This window comes from Sciurus carolinensis, chromosome 16 (assembly GCF_902686445.1).
Source record: "Sciurus carolinensis chromosome 16, mSciCar1.2, whole genome shotgun sequence".
Classification (NCBI taxonomy): Eukaryota; Metazoa; Chordata; class Mammalia; order Rodentia; family Sciuridae; genus Sciurus; species Sciurus carolinensis.
In genome coordinates this window covers 3,417,152-3,434,485 of record NC_062228.1, presented here as the reverse complement: position 1 = coordinate 3,434,485, position 17,334 = coordinate 3,417,152, and the positions used below count along the sequence as shown (strand labels likewise).

Here is a 17,334-nt window from a genome sequence, read left to right as displayed (position 1 = left end):
CAGCAAAACTGCAGGCCACACCTGCCTGCGTCGGTTCGGCAACGCGCCTCCCTGCTCCAGGCTCCTACGCTCCTGTGGGGATGCCCGTGACTACGGGCAGCACACGCCCCAGGGTGAGCACGGTGGTAAGGGGCACTCACCTGAGTGCAGGTATTTTTTTAAATTGCCAAATGAACTAAAATCAAGTTGTAGGTGCCTGATATTCTGTACCATATAAAGAGATTTTAATAGTTTTTACCAGTATGAACTCTGGAAAATGACCAAGAACTGTTCAGGCTAAAGCTACACGAAACTCCAGGGTGAAGTGCTACTGGATCATGTGTCTGGGCAAAATCTGTGAGGATGTGAACACCCAAGTCGCCTGTCAAGTGCACAACAGAGGTTTGGAGACAACAGCCACCCCTGCCCTCCAAGAACTGTGCCACTGGAGAGGGTCTGAGAACGGTCGCTTGGTTACTTTATTTCATATAAAAGTCACACTGAAAGGAGGGTAGAGGTCAAGTATACTTGATTTGCACATACCTGCCCGGTCTCACGGCGTCCAACCGCCTGACAATGACTGATGATCAGGAAGCGCACGTTTAGCCTCCCGCAGAGCCCCACAGCGTCCGGCCCAGACACAGATGCGCAGTGAAGGTGCAAAACAATCTTTGCAGCTCACTGTCCTGGGTCACCCCTGCTGTGCCGCCCCCTGGCTGTGCCAGTTCACGCCTCTGCAGTGACTCTAGTCCCATGATCTGTCACATGGCTAGGACGGGCTCTGCAGGCCCCTCTGGTGTGCCTCTGCAGCAGCAGAAGCCTGGGGAGGTCAGGCGCAGTGGCCGGGGGCTGGGGGGTGGGAACACCGCCTTCCCAGCTCGGCGGCCTCGGGCTCCCTCCGCTGCTCCCTGGGGGCGGGCAGCACTACAACCCAGTTGAGTTTAAGGCAAGTCCCCAGGAGGGGAGCTGTTCTTTCTGGCATAGTTTTGAGCTCGCACCAAGGGTCCAATTTTATCACCTGTGCTGTGGGTAGAGAAACAAACATAAAAACCAAAGCCACTTGGTGGTGCCCTCCAACTCGGGCATCAGGGCTGCCTGCATGGAGAACGCGCCTGCCCCAGGGCCGAAGGCGGCCCCGCGTCGATGCGCCCAGGGTGCACCTCACCCGAACGGCTGTGGTTGAGGCCACCTGCCTCTTACTGAGCCAGGTGCACATCGCTATTTTGCCTGGAACAACAAAAGATCAGTTCCAAGTCCTCAAGATTTTTAAAGTAAAATCAAAACGGAGGGCGACAAGGGCCACACAGGAATGACTGTTCTTTGGATCAAGATACTCTCCGGCCTGCAGTACATTCATGACTCCTGGCAGGGGCCCCGCCGCAGCTCGCCCCTCTTCCCTGAAACTTCGGCTTCTGAAAACTCGCTCGTCTGCTGTACACAGCCATTACACAACACGCCAGTTTGACACACATGCACACGCGCACACAGACACACAGACGGGCGCACACAGACTTGCAGCAAGAGTCAAGGGTGCTTCTTCTGGGGCAGCAGGAAGGTTCTGGAAGCTGCCTTTGTCGTCCAGTGCACTGAACTTCTACCATGTCACTGCAAAGCATCAGAGCTCACGGAGGCCATGGGTCTCTGCGGACACATGCCACTGGAGCGCACAGGCCACGCAGCACCCAAATGTCCCTAAGAGATGCCACTGCAGGGAGGAGACGACCCCGCGCCCCAAGTGGCCGCGTGCCCTTCAGATGAGGGCTGGGGAGAGCCCATCGCGTGGCCGCGAGGCTGCTGGCTGCAGGCCACACTCGCCCGCTGGTTGCCGATGCCATCTGGAGGCTGAGGCCTGTTCAGATCCAAGCCGGCAACCGAGAGTCCAAGGACAAGTCCCAGCCCGATGAGAGGCCTCACACCGAGAACTCCGGGCCTCCTCTCCTGGGTCTCAGCTGCAGTCGCCTGAATCGGAAGCCGACAAAGGGGTTCATCCATAGCAGCGAGGGTGGACCCCCAAAGACGGATTTCATCCCCTCCCACCGCAGCCTTCGCTCCCATGTGGGCTTCTCGCTCTTCAGTCTCTCGATCTCCTGGAAGCAGAAAGACAAGCAAGTGGCTGGCAGCCCAGGAAGGGCTGGTGACAGACACAGGCCAGGAGAGCAGCTAAAACAGGGAACGGCCGCAATCTGCTCATGGGGTGCAGGGTCTGGTTTGGCCAGCAGAGACCGCCCAAGGGGCTCCACGCTGGGCACTGATGTTTCTGTCCACTTATCCCACAAGTATTTCCCAGGAACCTACTCTAGGACTGCAGCACCAGGACACAGGCAGCCAAACGCCCTGCGTCCACCGAGCCCATTGGGGCTGGGAGCCTGCCCGGCTCCACCTGCCCAATTCTGCAGACTTGACCCTGCACAGCACCGAGGCCGGCACCCGGGGAAGCTCAGCACACCGTCCGGCCCAGCGCTCGAGGCCTAGGCAGGCCTACCGTCTCGTCGTTGCATATCGAGTGGATCTGGGTGCCGAACATGACCGCAGTGAAAGTGAAGAACAGCAGACCCTCAAGGCACAGGAAGATCAACAGGATCACGGTTATCGGAGGGGAGAAGTCACTGCACTCTGGGAACGAGAGCGAGGCAGCTGTGACGGCAGGTCGGCACGCAGGGACCCCTCCCCTCCCCCGCACACGGGGCCAGGTCAGGAGCATGCTCCAGCTGTCAAGGGCAGGTCACTGATCCTGGAGGAGTGGGCCAGCACTGCCCTTCCCAGCAAACTTCACACCACTGCCCTGCCAGCAGGTTCAAGGGACCCCGAATCCCCCAGGTTCTACCAGCCCGGGATCTGTGCTGTTCTCACAGGAATCTACTCCCCATCCACTGCCTGGGGCGAACCTCTCCCAACCACCTGTCTAAGGCGACAGTGGTCACCTGCTCTGACGATGCTTCCTGGCTTCACTCAGACTAAGCAAAGCAAAGGACTGCTGTGAACAGAGACCAGCAGCCAGCAGCAGGCAAGTTCAAGCCTGGTGGCAATGGCACTAACTTCCCTCTAGTCCAACCTGCAAAACACAACTAAAATTGCTTAGCAGGAACTACTAAGGAAGAATAATTGCAATGCTTTAGTACAGTGGCAAAGTGGCAGCCATGTGCTTTTGAGAAACAGCAAGGACTCCCTTCCAAACTAGAAAATGGACTGCCTGACACCTCCCCGCCCAGGGCCCACGTGAGCAGGACTTACCTGTCCACTGCCCTCGGACGCAGGAGATGAACTGCAGCCCACAGAGAATCAGAGCATGGACTGAAGACAACGCTATGTACATCTGGAAGGAGACGCCTGGTTAGGAGGCTCCAACAGCCAGCTGCTCCAGAAGCATCTTACTTGTTAGAAAACACAAGGCAGGAACACATCGCCACTGCTGACGTCTGCCTGCAGCACAGCATCTCGACCAAGTGAAATTACCACAGAAAAAGCAACCGTGGAGCCAGGTGCAGGGCCTGTGCCGATGAGCCCAGCAATGTGGAGGCTGGGTAGCAGGACTGCAAGTCCCAGGCTGGGCCCAGCAACTTAGAGTCCTGCCTCAAAATACAGACTCAGAAGGGCTGGGCTGGCTCCGGGGCAGAGCACTAGCCTAGCATGTGTGAGGCACTGGGTTCCAGCCTCAGCACCACATGAAATAAACAAAGTTTCATCAACAACTAATAAAAAAAAAATTAGAGAAAGCCACAGTGGGAAACAGGCCCCAGCACAGTGCAGAGCAGGAGCCCACTGGCAAGTCAAGACGCCAGGAAGGACTGCACCAGAGCAGCAGCCCGAGGGACAAGAAAGCCTGCCCCATGGGCGAGTCCTGTGCGCCAGCTGGGGAGCTCTTGGACTCTGGAGGGAAGGCTGGAGGGCAACTGGTCAGGTGTCGGGCAAGGTTCTAGCTGGCGGATTTTAAATCCAATGAGATCACGACAGACATTTTTACTCACAGTGAAGAGTACAAAAAATCTCTGATTCTTCTCTCCCACACAGTTGTTCACCCATGGGCAGTGATGGTCCATTTTCCGAATACATCTTTTGCAGATACTGAAAGGAGAATTTGGCGCGGGGCCTCGTCAGAACCCACAGTCAATGCAGCACGCCCCGGACACCCACAACACGTGCTCACACACGCACACCTGGAGGTTCCTAACTCGAATTCGCTTAGACTGAATGCCTTCTGCTCCCGAGGACGGAGCCGCAGGCCAGCAGGCCCAGCGCAGAGTCCCACTGCACGTGCCTCGGTGCTCCCAGACTCTGCAGTCAAGCTCCTGATGCTGTGAGTGTGCAAGTTTCAGAAAAAACCTGGACTTGGACTTTAACACGCAGGGAAAGAACTCCTGGTACCCGGAAATGACTCCACCACTGAGTCCGTGCTCGTCTCGAATCGCCCACTGCACACCTGCGTCTCACTCCTCCCCGACTATTCACACCTCACACTTGAACTAACTTGCTACTGATGATGTTTCGAAACAGCTCACGCTAGTTATCTGCATCAAGTGAAGTGTCTGTGGCAACAGCTCTTAACTTCTCATGACATTTTCCTAACAGCATCACTTTCTGTTCATGGATACAGTTTCTCTGCCTAATTTCTTTTGTTCTACACCCCCCCACATTTTTCTTTTTACTGGGGATTGAACCCCAGGGGCACTTTACCACTGACCTACATCTCCAGTCCTTTTTAAGACTGGGTCTCCCTACATCGCCAAGAACCTCCTGTCTCAGTCTCCTGGGTAGTATAGACATGCCACCACACCCAGCTCTCTGCCTGATTTCTACTATACAGGTTAATCCAGTAACTTTCAAAGTATTTCCACATCATCTTTGTAAACAGACCTGAGGTATAATTCACATACCACATTGTTTGTTTAAATCATATAACTGATTTTTCACTACAGCTGCGGAGGTGTGAAAAGGACAACGTGCCCACTACAGTCACTACCCACTGCCCCACCCCACAGTCGAGGGCTCCTCTGCTGCTGCTACACCAAGGCATCTTTGGGTGCCTTCTGGCCAAACTGCACGACTATGAACATTTCAAAGCTTTCATAACAGCCACGAAGGAGACAAAACACCGTTCCTAGCTGGAAACTGACAAAACATCAGTTTCCTAGCTGGAGTCCATCAAACGGCCCCAGTTTGTTCATCTTGGCAAATCCTGACCCACTACAAAAAAGACATGGGTTGTATAAGACCCTGAACTTTCGGGCTGGGGTTGTGGCTCAGTGGTAGAGTGCTTGCCTCATATGTATGAGACACTGGGTTTGATTCTCAGCACCACATAAAAATAAACAAAATAAAGATATTGTGTCCATCTTTTAATATATATACATATTAAAAAAAAAAAAAAAAAAGGCCCTGAACTTTCAGTCTGAAAGCAGAAGGTACGAGACTCATAAGGACACTCGAGGAAGGGGACCATCCCAGGCCGGCACACTTCAGCACCGGGATCAACGCTCCCTCTCCCCCAAGAGGCAGTGCTCCCTGGAAGGCAGGGCTCGACAGGGTGGGGGAAGCAGAGCAGGCAGCAGAGAGCCGAAGGGGGACGACGGAGGGGACGTGTCCACTCGTGCTACGCTTCTGATCCTTGTCTCAGTAACTGTGTGTGCAAGCACGTCTAAAGAACCTGGCACCTAACTGTAGCCCCCAAGAGCCCCTGCAGGTGAGGGTGACTCCAGACACATGGTGGCCCTTCCTGGGGATTCCATGCCTCCCCCTGGACTCTACGTGAGCTTGGAGGTGTGAGCATCGCCTGCCCGCCTGCCTGCGGCGCCAGGCCTTGGAAGCCATTCCCTTGGGGCTCCCCTGGCAGGAAGGACCCCCAGGCGGCACCTGCAGTGGTGGGCACGCTCCGGCTTGATGCAGCAGCACTTGGGGCACTTGTAGATCACCTCCCCGGGCTTCAGCTGCAAGCTCTCCAGGTACTCTTTTGTAGCGTTTCCTTTGGGCACTGCCCCCTACGGCAGAGGAATGCATTTTAGTTGGGGAGAGAGGAAGATTTTAAAAAGAAAAAAAAAAAAAAAAAAATCAGCTCAGGAATTCATCTTGGATGTCATGTACCATCAATCATAATGCTGTGGCCATCACTTAGAGCACATTAAATATGAAAAGTAACCCTGACTCAGGCAAGACCAGACATTTTATTTTACATAAAAATAAAATCACAAGAAATAAATACCTTGTTATTTTTCACGTATTGCCAAATGACCTGAGCTGTTTCTAGCCTACCACAGGGCACACAAGAGGTGATGTCTGTTCCAACCCAAGGGCAGTTAGCGGTCCCCAGCCTGCAGGCGCCACTTCCCCATGGCCAGGCTACTGGGAAGGGTTGGTCTGATAAGCACTGGGGACAATAACAAAACCACTTCAGCATGCACTGCACTCCGGCTGTCACGGTCACATCACATGCAGCTCCTCAAGAACATTCACACACAGGCCTCGAGTCGGGGCCCAGACTCCCACCCGACCTGTGCCTGGCAAGGAGGCGGCCCAGAGTGCTACTGCCCCAGTCCAAGTGCTACGGGAGCAGGAACAAGGGGAGAGAGGGCAAAGCCACGCAAGAGGCAGCCAGAAAGGCTGAGGGTCACCACAGGACAGATGGACAGGGAGGGAGAGTAGGCTGGACAGCTGAGGCCTGGGCAGGCTGCTCTCTGGGCAGTGAAAATGAAAATCCACTTGTGGGGGATTATCCTGCAAGCTGTGGCCAGGTGGAATGAATCAGAATTCTGAAGGCCTCAAGGTGGGACGGGGTCTTGCATGTGTTAGCTCAGGGCCTGGGCCTGGTCGGAAGCACAGCACCAATCTGGAGAGTGAGACGCTGCGGGGCAGCAGCCCAGGCCACACAGACAATGCTGGCATGGGCAACGATGAGGCAGGGGCTCGGGGAGCTGCGGCTCTGCCCACAGCTGGAGCACCTTAAAGCCGAGGGGCTGGGCTGGGCCGTGGCCGGAGCCAGCGACCTGGATCCCTGCAGGTGAGTACTGTGGGCTTGGGGCCTGAGGCCCACTGCAGGCCAACCTGCTGTCCCACCCGTCACCCAAAGCCCCTGGGGACACTGCTCTAGCAGTGATGCTGATGTTTCCTAACACTCCTGTCTTTCCTGGAAGCAGCTCAGAAAGTAGCAGGTTGAAACTTTCTTGTCTTTGAAAATTCAAATGACACTGGGTAAAATGTCACCTGCATACCACAACTGGGAGTCTGTAACCCACACCCCTGCACAAGAAGCACCCTTTCCACTGCTCTGAAGTCCCGTGACAGTGCACAGTACCCACAGCGTGTCAGAGTCTCCCCAGTAAGAAGGGGACTGGATTGACCCAAGCCCCTGAACTGCGCAGATGCCACATAAGCACAGGGCACCAGAGCTCTGCACAGCACGCGCCCACACCAGCTACTTTCTGCATCGCTCGGGCCCTGCCCACGGAGGCGCTGGCGCCCACAGTCCTCACAGCTTGAGGCTGCGCTGGCCTTCGGCACCTCCCGTTCTGAGTGTCCTATTTTTTCTTGCTATGGCTGGACGGGACACCAGGTCTTCACGCCATGGCCTCTGAGAAGCTGGGACTGAAGGTGCACTCCACAGGAGGCAGCGCCCTTCCCAGCACCTGCCACTGCACAGCAAGGCCACCAAGGCTGACCAGGACTGCTGGATGGCAGCCCCGGGAGCACCGTGGGGACTACCCTTCATTCTGCCACAATGAGCCTTTTGCAAATGGAGGATTCTTCTAGAATGCTTCCGGAACGTGCCCTCCAGTTCCCTCCTCGCCCACTCGCCCAGATGGCATCCCAGTGCAGCTGCTTCCTGACTTGTGCTGCCTCTTCTCCAGTAGCCACTTGCCCCCCGCCAGCCAGGTGAGGGCAGCCGGGCCCAGTCTTGGGACAGTGCCCCACCCATGTCACGTCAGGAAGGGGTGCCCATCTCAGTCCTGCTCCGTCACACACCCCGGATGCACAGGACCTGGCAGAGGGGCAGCTAAGACCGACCTGTGGACTTAAAAAAGGCGAGTCCCAGGCCAGGTCAGTAACTGCAGACCCACAAAGGACCAAGCTACTTCAATTTTAAAAGATCCCAAGGAAAGTCACTGTGGGAACCACGGAGGGCAAGAGTGGTGAAGAGAGTGGGAGCCCGCTGCACGTGCCCCCGCGCTGCCGCAGAGGCGTGTCCTGTGCTCAGATGAGGTCTGTGCTAAAAGACCCAGGAGGTGAGCACCGGCCAGTGCCTGAAGCCTCCTACAGGGAGCTGGTAGGAAGCAGGGGCTGTGGGGACACGCAGGGCGAGTCCCGCTCTGCTCTCCCTACCAGGCGACCTCCCATCCCAATGTGGACATGCTGCCCCTTCTCAGTGCTCCCCAGAGTCCCTGAAGGTCAAATGGAAGACACCGGCAGCGCTGGGTGGCACAGAGGCACTGCTGCGCTCAGCAGAGGGCACAGTGATGGCTCCCGTGTGCTCCCAAGATCAGCCCTGGCCAGTCTCTGTTGCCGGCAGCGGAGCTCACCACTGTACAACCAGATGTCTGACTGCCAACGCCATCGGCCCTTCCTCCTCACATGCCTCACTCAAAGTCCCAGTGACTATTCTCAAGGACAGGAGCCCAGACCACTCCCCGCAGGCGCCACCCAGTCCTGCTGGTCAGGATGCCTACTCCACCTCAGGGAGGCAGAAGGGTTCTCGCTCAGCCCACACCGGACCCTGCACAGCAAGAGCATGACCTGGTAGAGAGCGGAAAGCAGCCCTGCTCCACCCTGGGCATGACCCTGCTGAGCCAGTCAGAAACGTGGATTTGCAACTTAAGGATGCCAACTTGATCTGGTCTCAGCAGCCAAGTGAAGTGGGGAGCTGAGGGACTGAGGAAGACAGCACAAGCCCAGGGCAGAGGATGCCAGGCATCTGCCAGCCTCTCCACTACCCTCCTGAGAGCATCATCGTCTGCCAGGGGCCGGGTGCCATCCCGCCACGGGCTCCTCGGTTTGACTTTGAGTCCCAGTGTCTTCTATAAGATGCCACCAGGCCCAAATGTGACACACTGAAAGAGTGACATCCAAAAGGACATAAGAGTCAGATGTTTCTCCAAAGCAGACATGTAGACACCTGAAAATGCTTGAATCCAAACCACAGTGACCCCACGTCGTAAGAGACACCAAAGCGTGGGTGGGGACACAGAGAAACTGGAGCCCATGCACAACCTGGTGGGAACAGGAGACAGCACAGCCACCCTGGAGAAGAATCTGGCAGTTCTACAAACATCTAAACAGAGTTCCCACATCATCTGGCAATTCCAGTCCAAGTATGTGCCCAAGGACAGGAATGCACGTCCACACAAAAACCTGTACTTGAAAATCACAGCAGCGTTGTTCACGATGGCTAGAAACTGGCCACGGCCCAAATGCCACTGATGATGATGACTGTGAACAAGCTGACCCGCCCACACAGCGGAGGATGACTAAACCGTGGACAGGTTCAAGAGCTGAGGTTCTCTGCAAGAGTGGCCCTGTCAAGGAAGCCAGCATGAAGGTCACGGACCCTGTGGCTCCATCCGCATGAAATGCTCTGAGCAGGCAAATCACTGGGCAGAGGGCGGTTGCCAAGGGCTGGGAGGAGCAATGGGGAAGGCGTGGAGCTTCCTCCTGGGTGATGCAGATGTTTTGAGATTGGTGTGGCGGTGTCGTAAACTGAACTTCACGAGGCTGTGCTGGGTGGGAAGTGCTGCCCGCCTCCCGTGCCTCCTTCTGCCTGTCCCATCCTGGCGAGGCTGCACTCACCATTTTCTGCAGACAGACAACATGCCCACACACACCTCCTGCCCTGCCCTTCCTGTGGGCACTGAGGCATCTTCCTGAGGAGGAAAGGCAGGGACAGGATAGGGCTGCTGAGTAACCAGACAGTCCAAAGGCAGAGACGTCCAGGACCAGGGCACCTGTCGGCAGAAACAAAGTGCCCAGAGATCTCTGTGCCTCTTCCTCCCAGGCCCAGCACACAGGAGCAGGAAGCTTCCACAGGCCCAGTCCTTCACCAGGAATGTCCACAGGCCTGCACCTGGATGGCTGTTGCCACCCAGGGAGGAGTCTTCCACGCTCACTGGGCTTTCCCACACTGCAATATTCTAACAAAAATTGCCATCGTGGCCCCTGTCCTAGGAATGTCCTTCTGTGTGGCCCTAGATCAGAAAGGGTGCAGGTATCAGAGGGGCATTTGCTGCCTAAGAGGAAACGAGAAGAGTCCTTTAAAGGTCATGAAAGCACGACCCTGCAGAAGACTCTGTTGTGGCCAAAGACCCCACAACCAGACCAGGCCACAAAACCACTGGCAGACGCCACATCAAGTCACCATTGCATTTAGGACACTGACTTATTCCCAGGGACAGATGCCCAAGGTCACCACTAGCCAAGCAGGAGAGAAGGTAAACGGTGTACAGAAGGCCCTGTGTGATGGACTCAGACCCAGCAAGCATCAGCTGGAAACCACACTCAGGCTGGTCAGTACCAGGTCATTCTCAAAAAGGAGCCCTGCCCTCACCTACCAAAAGCTGCAGCACAGCATGCCTTCTCAGCACCCTGGAGGACACTGACAGCGGGACCAGAGCTCAGTGGACGACGAGTGCAAAGCACAAGTCCTGTGCCCGTGGCATCCACCCGCGCTTTAAAGCCGTGCAGAGAACATTCTTTGAGTGGGAAGCCAGCATTGGCTGCCTTTGGCCACCTTTCCTGTGTGATCTGCAGGCCATGGCACCTGCCCCGAGCTCTAGGGCAGGTCTGCGGTAGGAGGATGCCCGAGGGTCTGCAGTCTGCCTACAGGACATTCTGAGCCTCAGAGAAGCAGCTTTCCTGAGGTGGAGGCTCCGAGTCCAGACTGCGAGGCACCAGGACCACAGGAGCTGGTGGGGCCTCCTCTCTGGTTCTAACAGGAATCCGCTCCAAACACAAACCCAGCACACCTCTTTCCCACATGCTGGCCACTCACGCCATGTGCTGTCCCTCTAACTCCACGCTGCCATTGCTCCCTCCAGGGCAACAGGTCACACCTGCAGAACAGTGACCAGGCCTTCCTCTGCTCCAGTGGCAGGCGGGACCTTGGCCTTTTGCCAGCCAGCTGATACAAGGGACTAAAGAGAAAGCGAAAGAACTAGGTGACACCCAACCTAAGCCCAGAGGAATCTGTGGTCAGGGACAGCCCTCAGGGTCAGCTGGGGTGACCCCTGGAGCCAGGCCTCTCAACCTTAGGCCACCTTTAGGGGATAACACGCCAACTGGAAGGGATTTTAGAAACTACCTTCCAGAGGTCCAGGCAAGGGGACCCCTCTCAAGTGAAGTGCTCCAGCAGGATCTCCCCATCTGACAAAAGCCCGGGGTACTGCCTCCCACCAGTGCACACACACTCCCCTCGGGCAGCGCGTGCTCCGCAGGAAGTCCCGGAGGCACCACAAAAGCACGCACCCAGAAGTCCACAACAGCCGAGGCTGCACCGGGCCTCCGCCACACCGGAGCCGGCCTGGATACTCACAGGGTCAGTGAGCATGGTTCTCAGGTGCGAGGACAAGGCAAGAACCGCCAAGCAGTTGAAAAGGACTCCGTTCACCACAGAGTACCAGAAGTCTTTGGAAGGAAGCAGCATGACAAACGTCACCACGAAGTCCGCGTAGACGACCAGGAGCCAGGTCATGACGGCGCAGACCATGCCGCAGCCGTCACGGATGAACCACACCCTGTCGGCCATGTCCGTCTCAGAGCAGGAGGACGAGGAGTCATAATTGTCATTTTCAGCCAGCAGAGGATGATGCTCAACGTCCCGGAGCCTGTGTCCTGATGGCTGCATGATTTCCCCGACACGCCCTGCGGGGTGGACAGAGAGCTGGTGAGGCTGGCGGGACACGCACCTGTGCACACACGCGCTTGAGCCTACGCGGGCTCAGAGCCGCCTCCGACGTTCCAGTCTGCCTTGGCAATTTCATGAGGTCAGGCCATGCACACGAGGCAGAAAAGAACGTGAGGCCTAACCAGTCGAGAGCTGGACTTCAGACCTTCTGCCTTGATGACTTGTGCATGATGGCAGGCCCCAGGGTGTAGGTCAGACCGCAGGACGTGAGGCTGTCACCTGGCCACACGCCAAGAGGATGAAAAGGACAGCTACAAGCAAGTCCATGGCCCCGGCACGGCAGAGGACCCGCCCACCCTCTGCCGCCTCGCAGGGCAGACGAGAGAGGCTCAGCCAACCCCGGCAGCAAGGGGGACGGGCGAGGGACCCTGGCTGAGTGCACCTGCTTCCCCAGTCTGCTTCCCCTTCTCCCTCTGTGGTCTGGCTCCTGTTTTCAACCTGCTTCTAGAACGTCCTTCACTTCTGAGAAGTGGCAGAACTATCCACTGACGATGCCTGCAACTGTCTGCTGGCACCACAAGCAGGGCCTGGCCACAGGGCCAAGGATGCGGCTGCCAGTCCCTCTGCCTCCAGAGTTTGCAGGGCCTGCTCACCAGCCACACCTCCAGGCACTGACCACGTCAGTCCCCAGCCCTGCTTGCCCTCAGGTCCTCTAGAGAGGCCTGGTCTCCTCTCCCTGTCCCCTGTGAGACTGGGTACTGGCTTGCCACAAGGGCAAGTCTGCTTTAAGATGTGACAAAAGGAAAGGGACCCTCTCTCTCTGACCTTAACAATCTCCTGAGATCTCCACGTAAGCTTCCGAGTGAATTGTAGCTCTGGGTCCAGGCACACCAAGGCCTCAAGCTGAAAAATTCATCTGACCAGAGCCGTTGTGCTTTCTGGGTCCCTCAAGGAGAACACATTTGGTAAGAAAGGGGCTTGCTGGGTGGCAGTAAGTCCACAAGCTATACTTCTGTCACAGAGCAGGACCCTGTGAGCCTTTTAAAAGTGCGCCAACTAACACCGGGGCTTCCCCGCAAGGCCCTGTGAGAACCACCACAGCGTGGGATGCGACCTGTGACAGCTGCTCTGCTGCAGGCGTGGACAGCAGGGGCATCCATGTAAGACATGGACCCACAAAGACACTGTGTGCTGGCAATGGCAGGACACTCCTAGAGAGCACATCAGGGTGGTGATGTGTGGTGTTTGAGTCATATTTTTTGGCACAGGAATTGAAGCCAGGGGACCTTTACCACTGAGCCACATTCACAGTCCTTATTTTTTTGAGCCAGGGCCTCACTAAGTTGCTTAGGCTGGCCTTGAACTTGTGATCCTTCTGCCTTAGTCTCCAGACCACTGGGACTACAGGCGTGGTCACCGTGCCCGGCTGGGATTTGACTCTGAAGTGTCAAGTCTATAACATCCACTGGACATCGATAAGAAGATTATGAGGTCCAAAAAGCACTTCATTTTCAAGATAGCAAGGTCTCTGCTCTGGGTAAGAAAGAGGGCTGGCATGCGCTGAGTCACTACATGCACACTCCATCAGCGCAGTGGGAAGGGAGCCAAGATGGCTCCTCAACGGAGCTGACACAAAGTCTGGGGACCACAGAGCGGCACAGGACCTTGAGATGCAGAGCCAAGATGTGCATGCACACCAGGAGCCAGGTACATCCACCAGTATGCAAGGGCCAAAGTCGCCAGTCTCACTGCTGTTCTGTGGTGCTGGCTGGCAGGTGCTCCACTGCGGGGCGACACGCCAGTCCCCAGCATCACCCTACGGTCACTCTGGAGAGCCCTGAACAGACTGGTATGACCGTGGCTGCGGCACCACCATTTTCCCAGCCGGGGGATTCTGCCCACAGTCCTAGACCTCTGCCTGGGCCACATAAAGCTGTTCCCAGGACAGGAAAAGCAATGCCACAGATGTGCACTATCCGGGCACCGCTGCACCTAAAACCCACCATTCCACTTACATTTGAGTGTCCCCGTCTTAACATTGGCCACACCCAACCCAACACAGAACTCTTCTCCTTTAGGGCCAGTGGCAGGCACGAAGCCCACAGGTGCGAGGGCCACCTGCTGCCTTCAGCCTGGACTGCTCCTGTGCACACCACTCACATCTGCCAGCTGCTGGGGGAGACCTGGAGTCACCAGCTTACCTCACGGATTATTTCTAAACATCACTTGGACATTTTGTGCCTTTTCTTCAGGATCTTAAGGTGCATGCTGTCCTATGTGATAGGATCTAAAAGACAATAAAGTTAAATTAGAAATTATTTATTTTATGACAGAAAAATGTGTGACATTTCTTCAGACAAGATCAATTTCTGGAGCCTCTACCAGCCACCTAACATTTTACCCATGAAGTTCTGTCATGCAGACAACCTCAACTAGGAAATCAGTGCTCTTCTAAGTTTTGATTACCAATGAACAATGACCATCTGGAAACTGTTTGTTCATTCTGTTGTACTTTTTTGGGGGGATGGAGTCTAAGAAGCCTCAGATCTTCTTGAACGTTGGAAGTGTCCTCTGGCCTCAGCCATATGCCACCACGCCAGAGTGCACTGTACTTCAAATCTATTTTTCCTCCTGCTTTTGCAGCCCCAGTATTATATACAAATCTGTGAGCCAAAATCTAGGAAAGATCCCAGGGATAACCCAGGTCCAACCTGGCTTTCCTTTATTTCACCATCAGCACACTGCTTCACTAGCCACGGCACAGGGGTTCCAGGAAGAGGGAGAGGGAGCCCGAGAGTTGGTGGGTAAGCAGACTACAGCCACAGGGCAGGGCGCAAGGCAGGCAAAGGAAGCTCCAGAACCAAGTGAAGGGCACCTGCTCAGGGAGGTGCCTGGGGCTTGCCCTGTGGGGCTCACAGAACCCTGGCAATTGGAAGGTGCAGGGATCCTCTTAGAAGCACAGAGCTGGACCAAGAGCAGGGGTGCAATAAGATGCAGGGTCCACCACACTTCTTTAGGAGGAGGCTGCCGGGTCACCCTATCCACAGACAGAGAGGTTCCCAGAGCTTCACACAGCTCCGTCCTAAGAACAAAGAGCCTGGCTAGCACACAGGTCTCAAACAGCCACAGTCAGGAGCAGAGCCATCAAGGGAACCTGCTTCTGCCAGGTCCTCAGGCAGCAAGTATGACAGTGAAGACGGCACAGAGTTAAAGAGGAAAAAGCAAGTTGCTACAGAAAAACCTGCAAGCCACGGTGCAGAGATGATGATGTTCCAGACGCAGAACCTTAAAGGGAAAGTTCTGGAGGGATCCAGAAGGTGAGCTGAAAGCAGGAAGCAAAGGGGTCTCCAAATCCTGGGCAACACGGCAGGCGAAAGAATGGGGCTGGACCCCGACAGTGCATAAGGAAAGGGTAGGGCCCTGGTCTCCTGTGCTGTGCTGGTGTCCTCATGGCTCTCTTCACCAGCTGTGCTTCCTGAACGCCTCTGTCCAAGCTAACGTGCTTCTGGACCACAGAACAAGGTACTGGACAGACACTTGCCTCAGACGCATGGCCATCAACACTGAAGCTGGACCTCTATTCCCCTCTATTCAGGAAGACTGCTGCGTGTCCCCACCTGGTGCAAAATAAAACCAAGTGACTACCAAAGAGAGAAAGAAACCAAAAAGAAATAGAGAAAAGGAATTCCAAGCAGGCACAGGGCAGGGAGAAGAGAGTCAAACAGCACGGCCAGGCTTCACCTTCCCACACTGGGCAGACTGTCTGCAAAACAAAAAGAGGAACACTGGGAACTTCCTGGTTACTGAAAAATATATGATGATAAAGTTTAAAAACTTAAAAACAGGACTGGGAGAAGGGAACGCCCAGGAAGGAACATAAAATAGATCACCACAGGAAGGCAGGAGGGCGACTGTCACAAGAGCACCATATAGTGAAATGTGCACCAGTTTTATGCATCCAATACACAAAGAATAATTCTAAAATAGAGGAAAACCCAGTAAGTCCACTTCCAAACTGCAGGTTCAGCCAAGGCACCTCAGTAATGAAAAGTCACATACAGCAGCCCTTCCAGAGACGGACACTGGCTCCGAGGGCCAGCAGTCTGTCCACTGTGTGTGCCTCAATCCCTCCAAGGCAGTGTGGCTCTGCCCAAGTGAGTCTTAAGTTGCTGCCTGTGGTGGAAGCAGGTGCTGTGAGCAGCTTACAGGAGGCTTGAGTGGAGGAGAGGTCAGGGATCTGGTGGGGCAAGCAGAGTCAAGTACCCATAGTTTCTGCTGTCAAATCTTCACGGTGGCTCCCAACACCCTGGACACTGTGCATGTTTCCTGCCTCGGTCTGCCAGGCCCACCAGGGCCAGATTCTGTTGCTGGTGGCTTGTTCCCACCCCACGCACTGCAAGACTCCTCAGGAGTCTGCCCTCCTCAGCACTCACCAGTCTCTGCCCCAAGCCTTTAGCAAACACCACATGTCTATGGGTTCCCTGACATCCTTCCAGCTCTTGAGTCCCTCTGAGCTCTTTGGGGTTTTTGTCTGTTTTGTTTCTGGTACTGGAGATTGAACCCAGCAGTGTTTTATCACTGAACTAAGTATATCCCCAGCCCTTTTTGTTTTGTTTCTGTTTTTGTTTTTTTGGGTGCTGAGGATCGAACCCAGGGCCTTGTGCTTACAAGGCAAGCACTCTACCAACTGAGCTATCTCCCCAGCCCCGCCCTTTTTGTTTTGAGACAGGGTCTCACTAAGTTGCTCAGGCTGACCTTGAACTTGCAAGCCCCCTGCTTCAGTTTCCTGAGAAGCTGGGATTACAGGTGTGCACCACCCTGCCCAGCCCTTCTGAGCCTTTTAACAACCAATGGGGCCATGAATTTCAAGTTGCTTAAAGTCAAAGTGGTGACTTTTAAAATACAGTACTTAGCCAGGCATAGTGGGCATGTCTGTAATCCTACCAACTCAGGAGGCTGAGGCAAGAACTGGATCACAAGTTCAAGGCTGGCCTCAGCAACTTAGTGAGGTCCTGTCTCAAAATAAGAAAAATAAAAAGGGCTGAGGATGTGACTCAGTGGTAGAGAACCCCTGCATTAAATCCCCAGTACCAAAATAAAATACTTCTAGTGACTTTATTCAAGTATCTATGTAATAGCCAACAACTTTAAATGCTCGATGAAATCTTGAAATGTTTTCCAATGAGCTTATCTTAGCAACGTTTTAAAATCAGAAGCTGGCTTAAAAATGCTGAAGTGCCAAAGCAGGCATCAGATATAGCAGGATTCCTTCAATGAGACCAAATCCCTAATTATTTTTATAAATCGGAGAAAGCAACCAACACACCCATCATTGGGAAAGGGGTCTGATACTTTCTAAGTTAAACAAACACCACCCTATGACTCAGTGGGTCCATGTCTCAGCATTTGCTCAAGGAAAATTAAGCAGAATCTGAATACAAAAACTTGTACGAAGTTGCTGTAGCTATCACAAAAGCTAACCAGAAAAATCCAAAGGGCCGTCAAGAGGAGACAATCAAGCACACCGTGACACGTCA

General features: G+C 54.8%; 1 protein-coding gene across 5 annotated transcripts in view; it reads right to left on the bottom strand.

Moving 5' to 3' along the window:
- Positions 1-434: 434 nt before the first annotated feature.
- Positions 435-17,334, bottom strand: part of Zdhhc7 (zinc finger DHHC-type palmitoyltransferase 7) — a 34,423-nt gene continuing 17,523 nt past the window's right edge. For 3 of the 5 annotated variants that reach the window (XM_047528463.1, XM_047528460.1, XM_047528462.1), the window contains exons 2-8: positions 13,999-14,084; positions 11,486-11,814; positions 5,827-5,951; positions 3,945-4,041; positions 3,211-3,292; positions 2,462-2,592; positions 435-2,066 (exon numbers count right to left, since the gene is read on the bottom strand). In XM_047528463.1, coding sequence (XP_047384419.1) covers positions 1,890-2,066; positions 2,462-2,592; positions 3,211-3,292; positions 3,945-4,041; positions 5,827-5,951; positions 11,486-11,797 — 924 coding nt within the window. In that variant the 5' untranslated portion in view covers positions 11,798-11,814; positions 13,999-14,084 and the 3' untranslated portion in view covers positions 435-1,889. Of the gene's footprint in view, positions 2,067-2,461; positions 2,593-3,210; positions 3,293-3,944; positions 4,042-5,826; positions 5,952-11,485; positions 11,815-12,622; positions 12,736-13,998; positions 14,085-15,338; positions 15,415-17,334 lie in introns of all 5 variants that reach the window. The other 2 variants (XM_047528461.1, XM_047528464.1) reach the window with 2 other exon arrangements.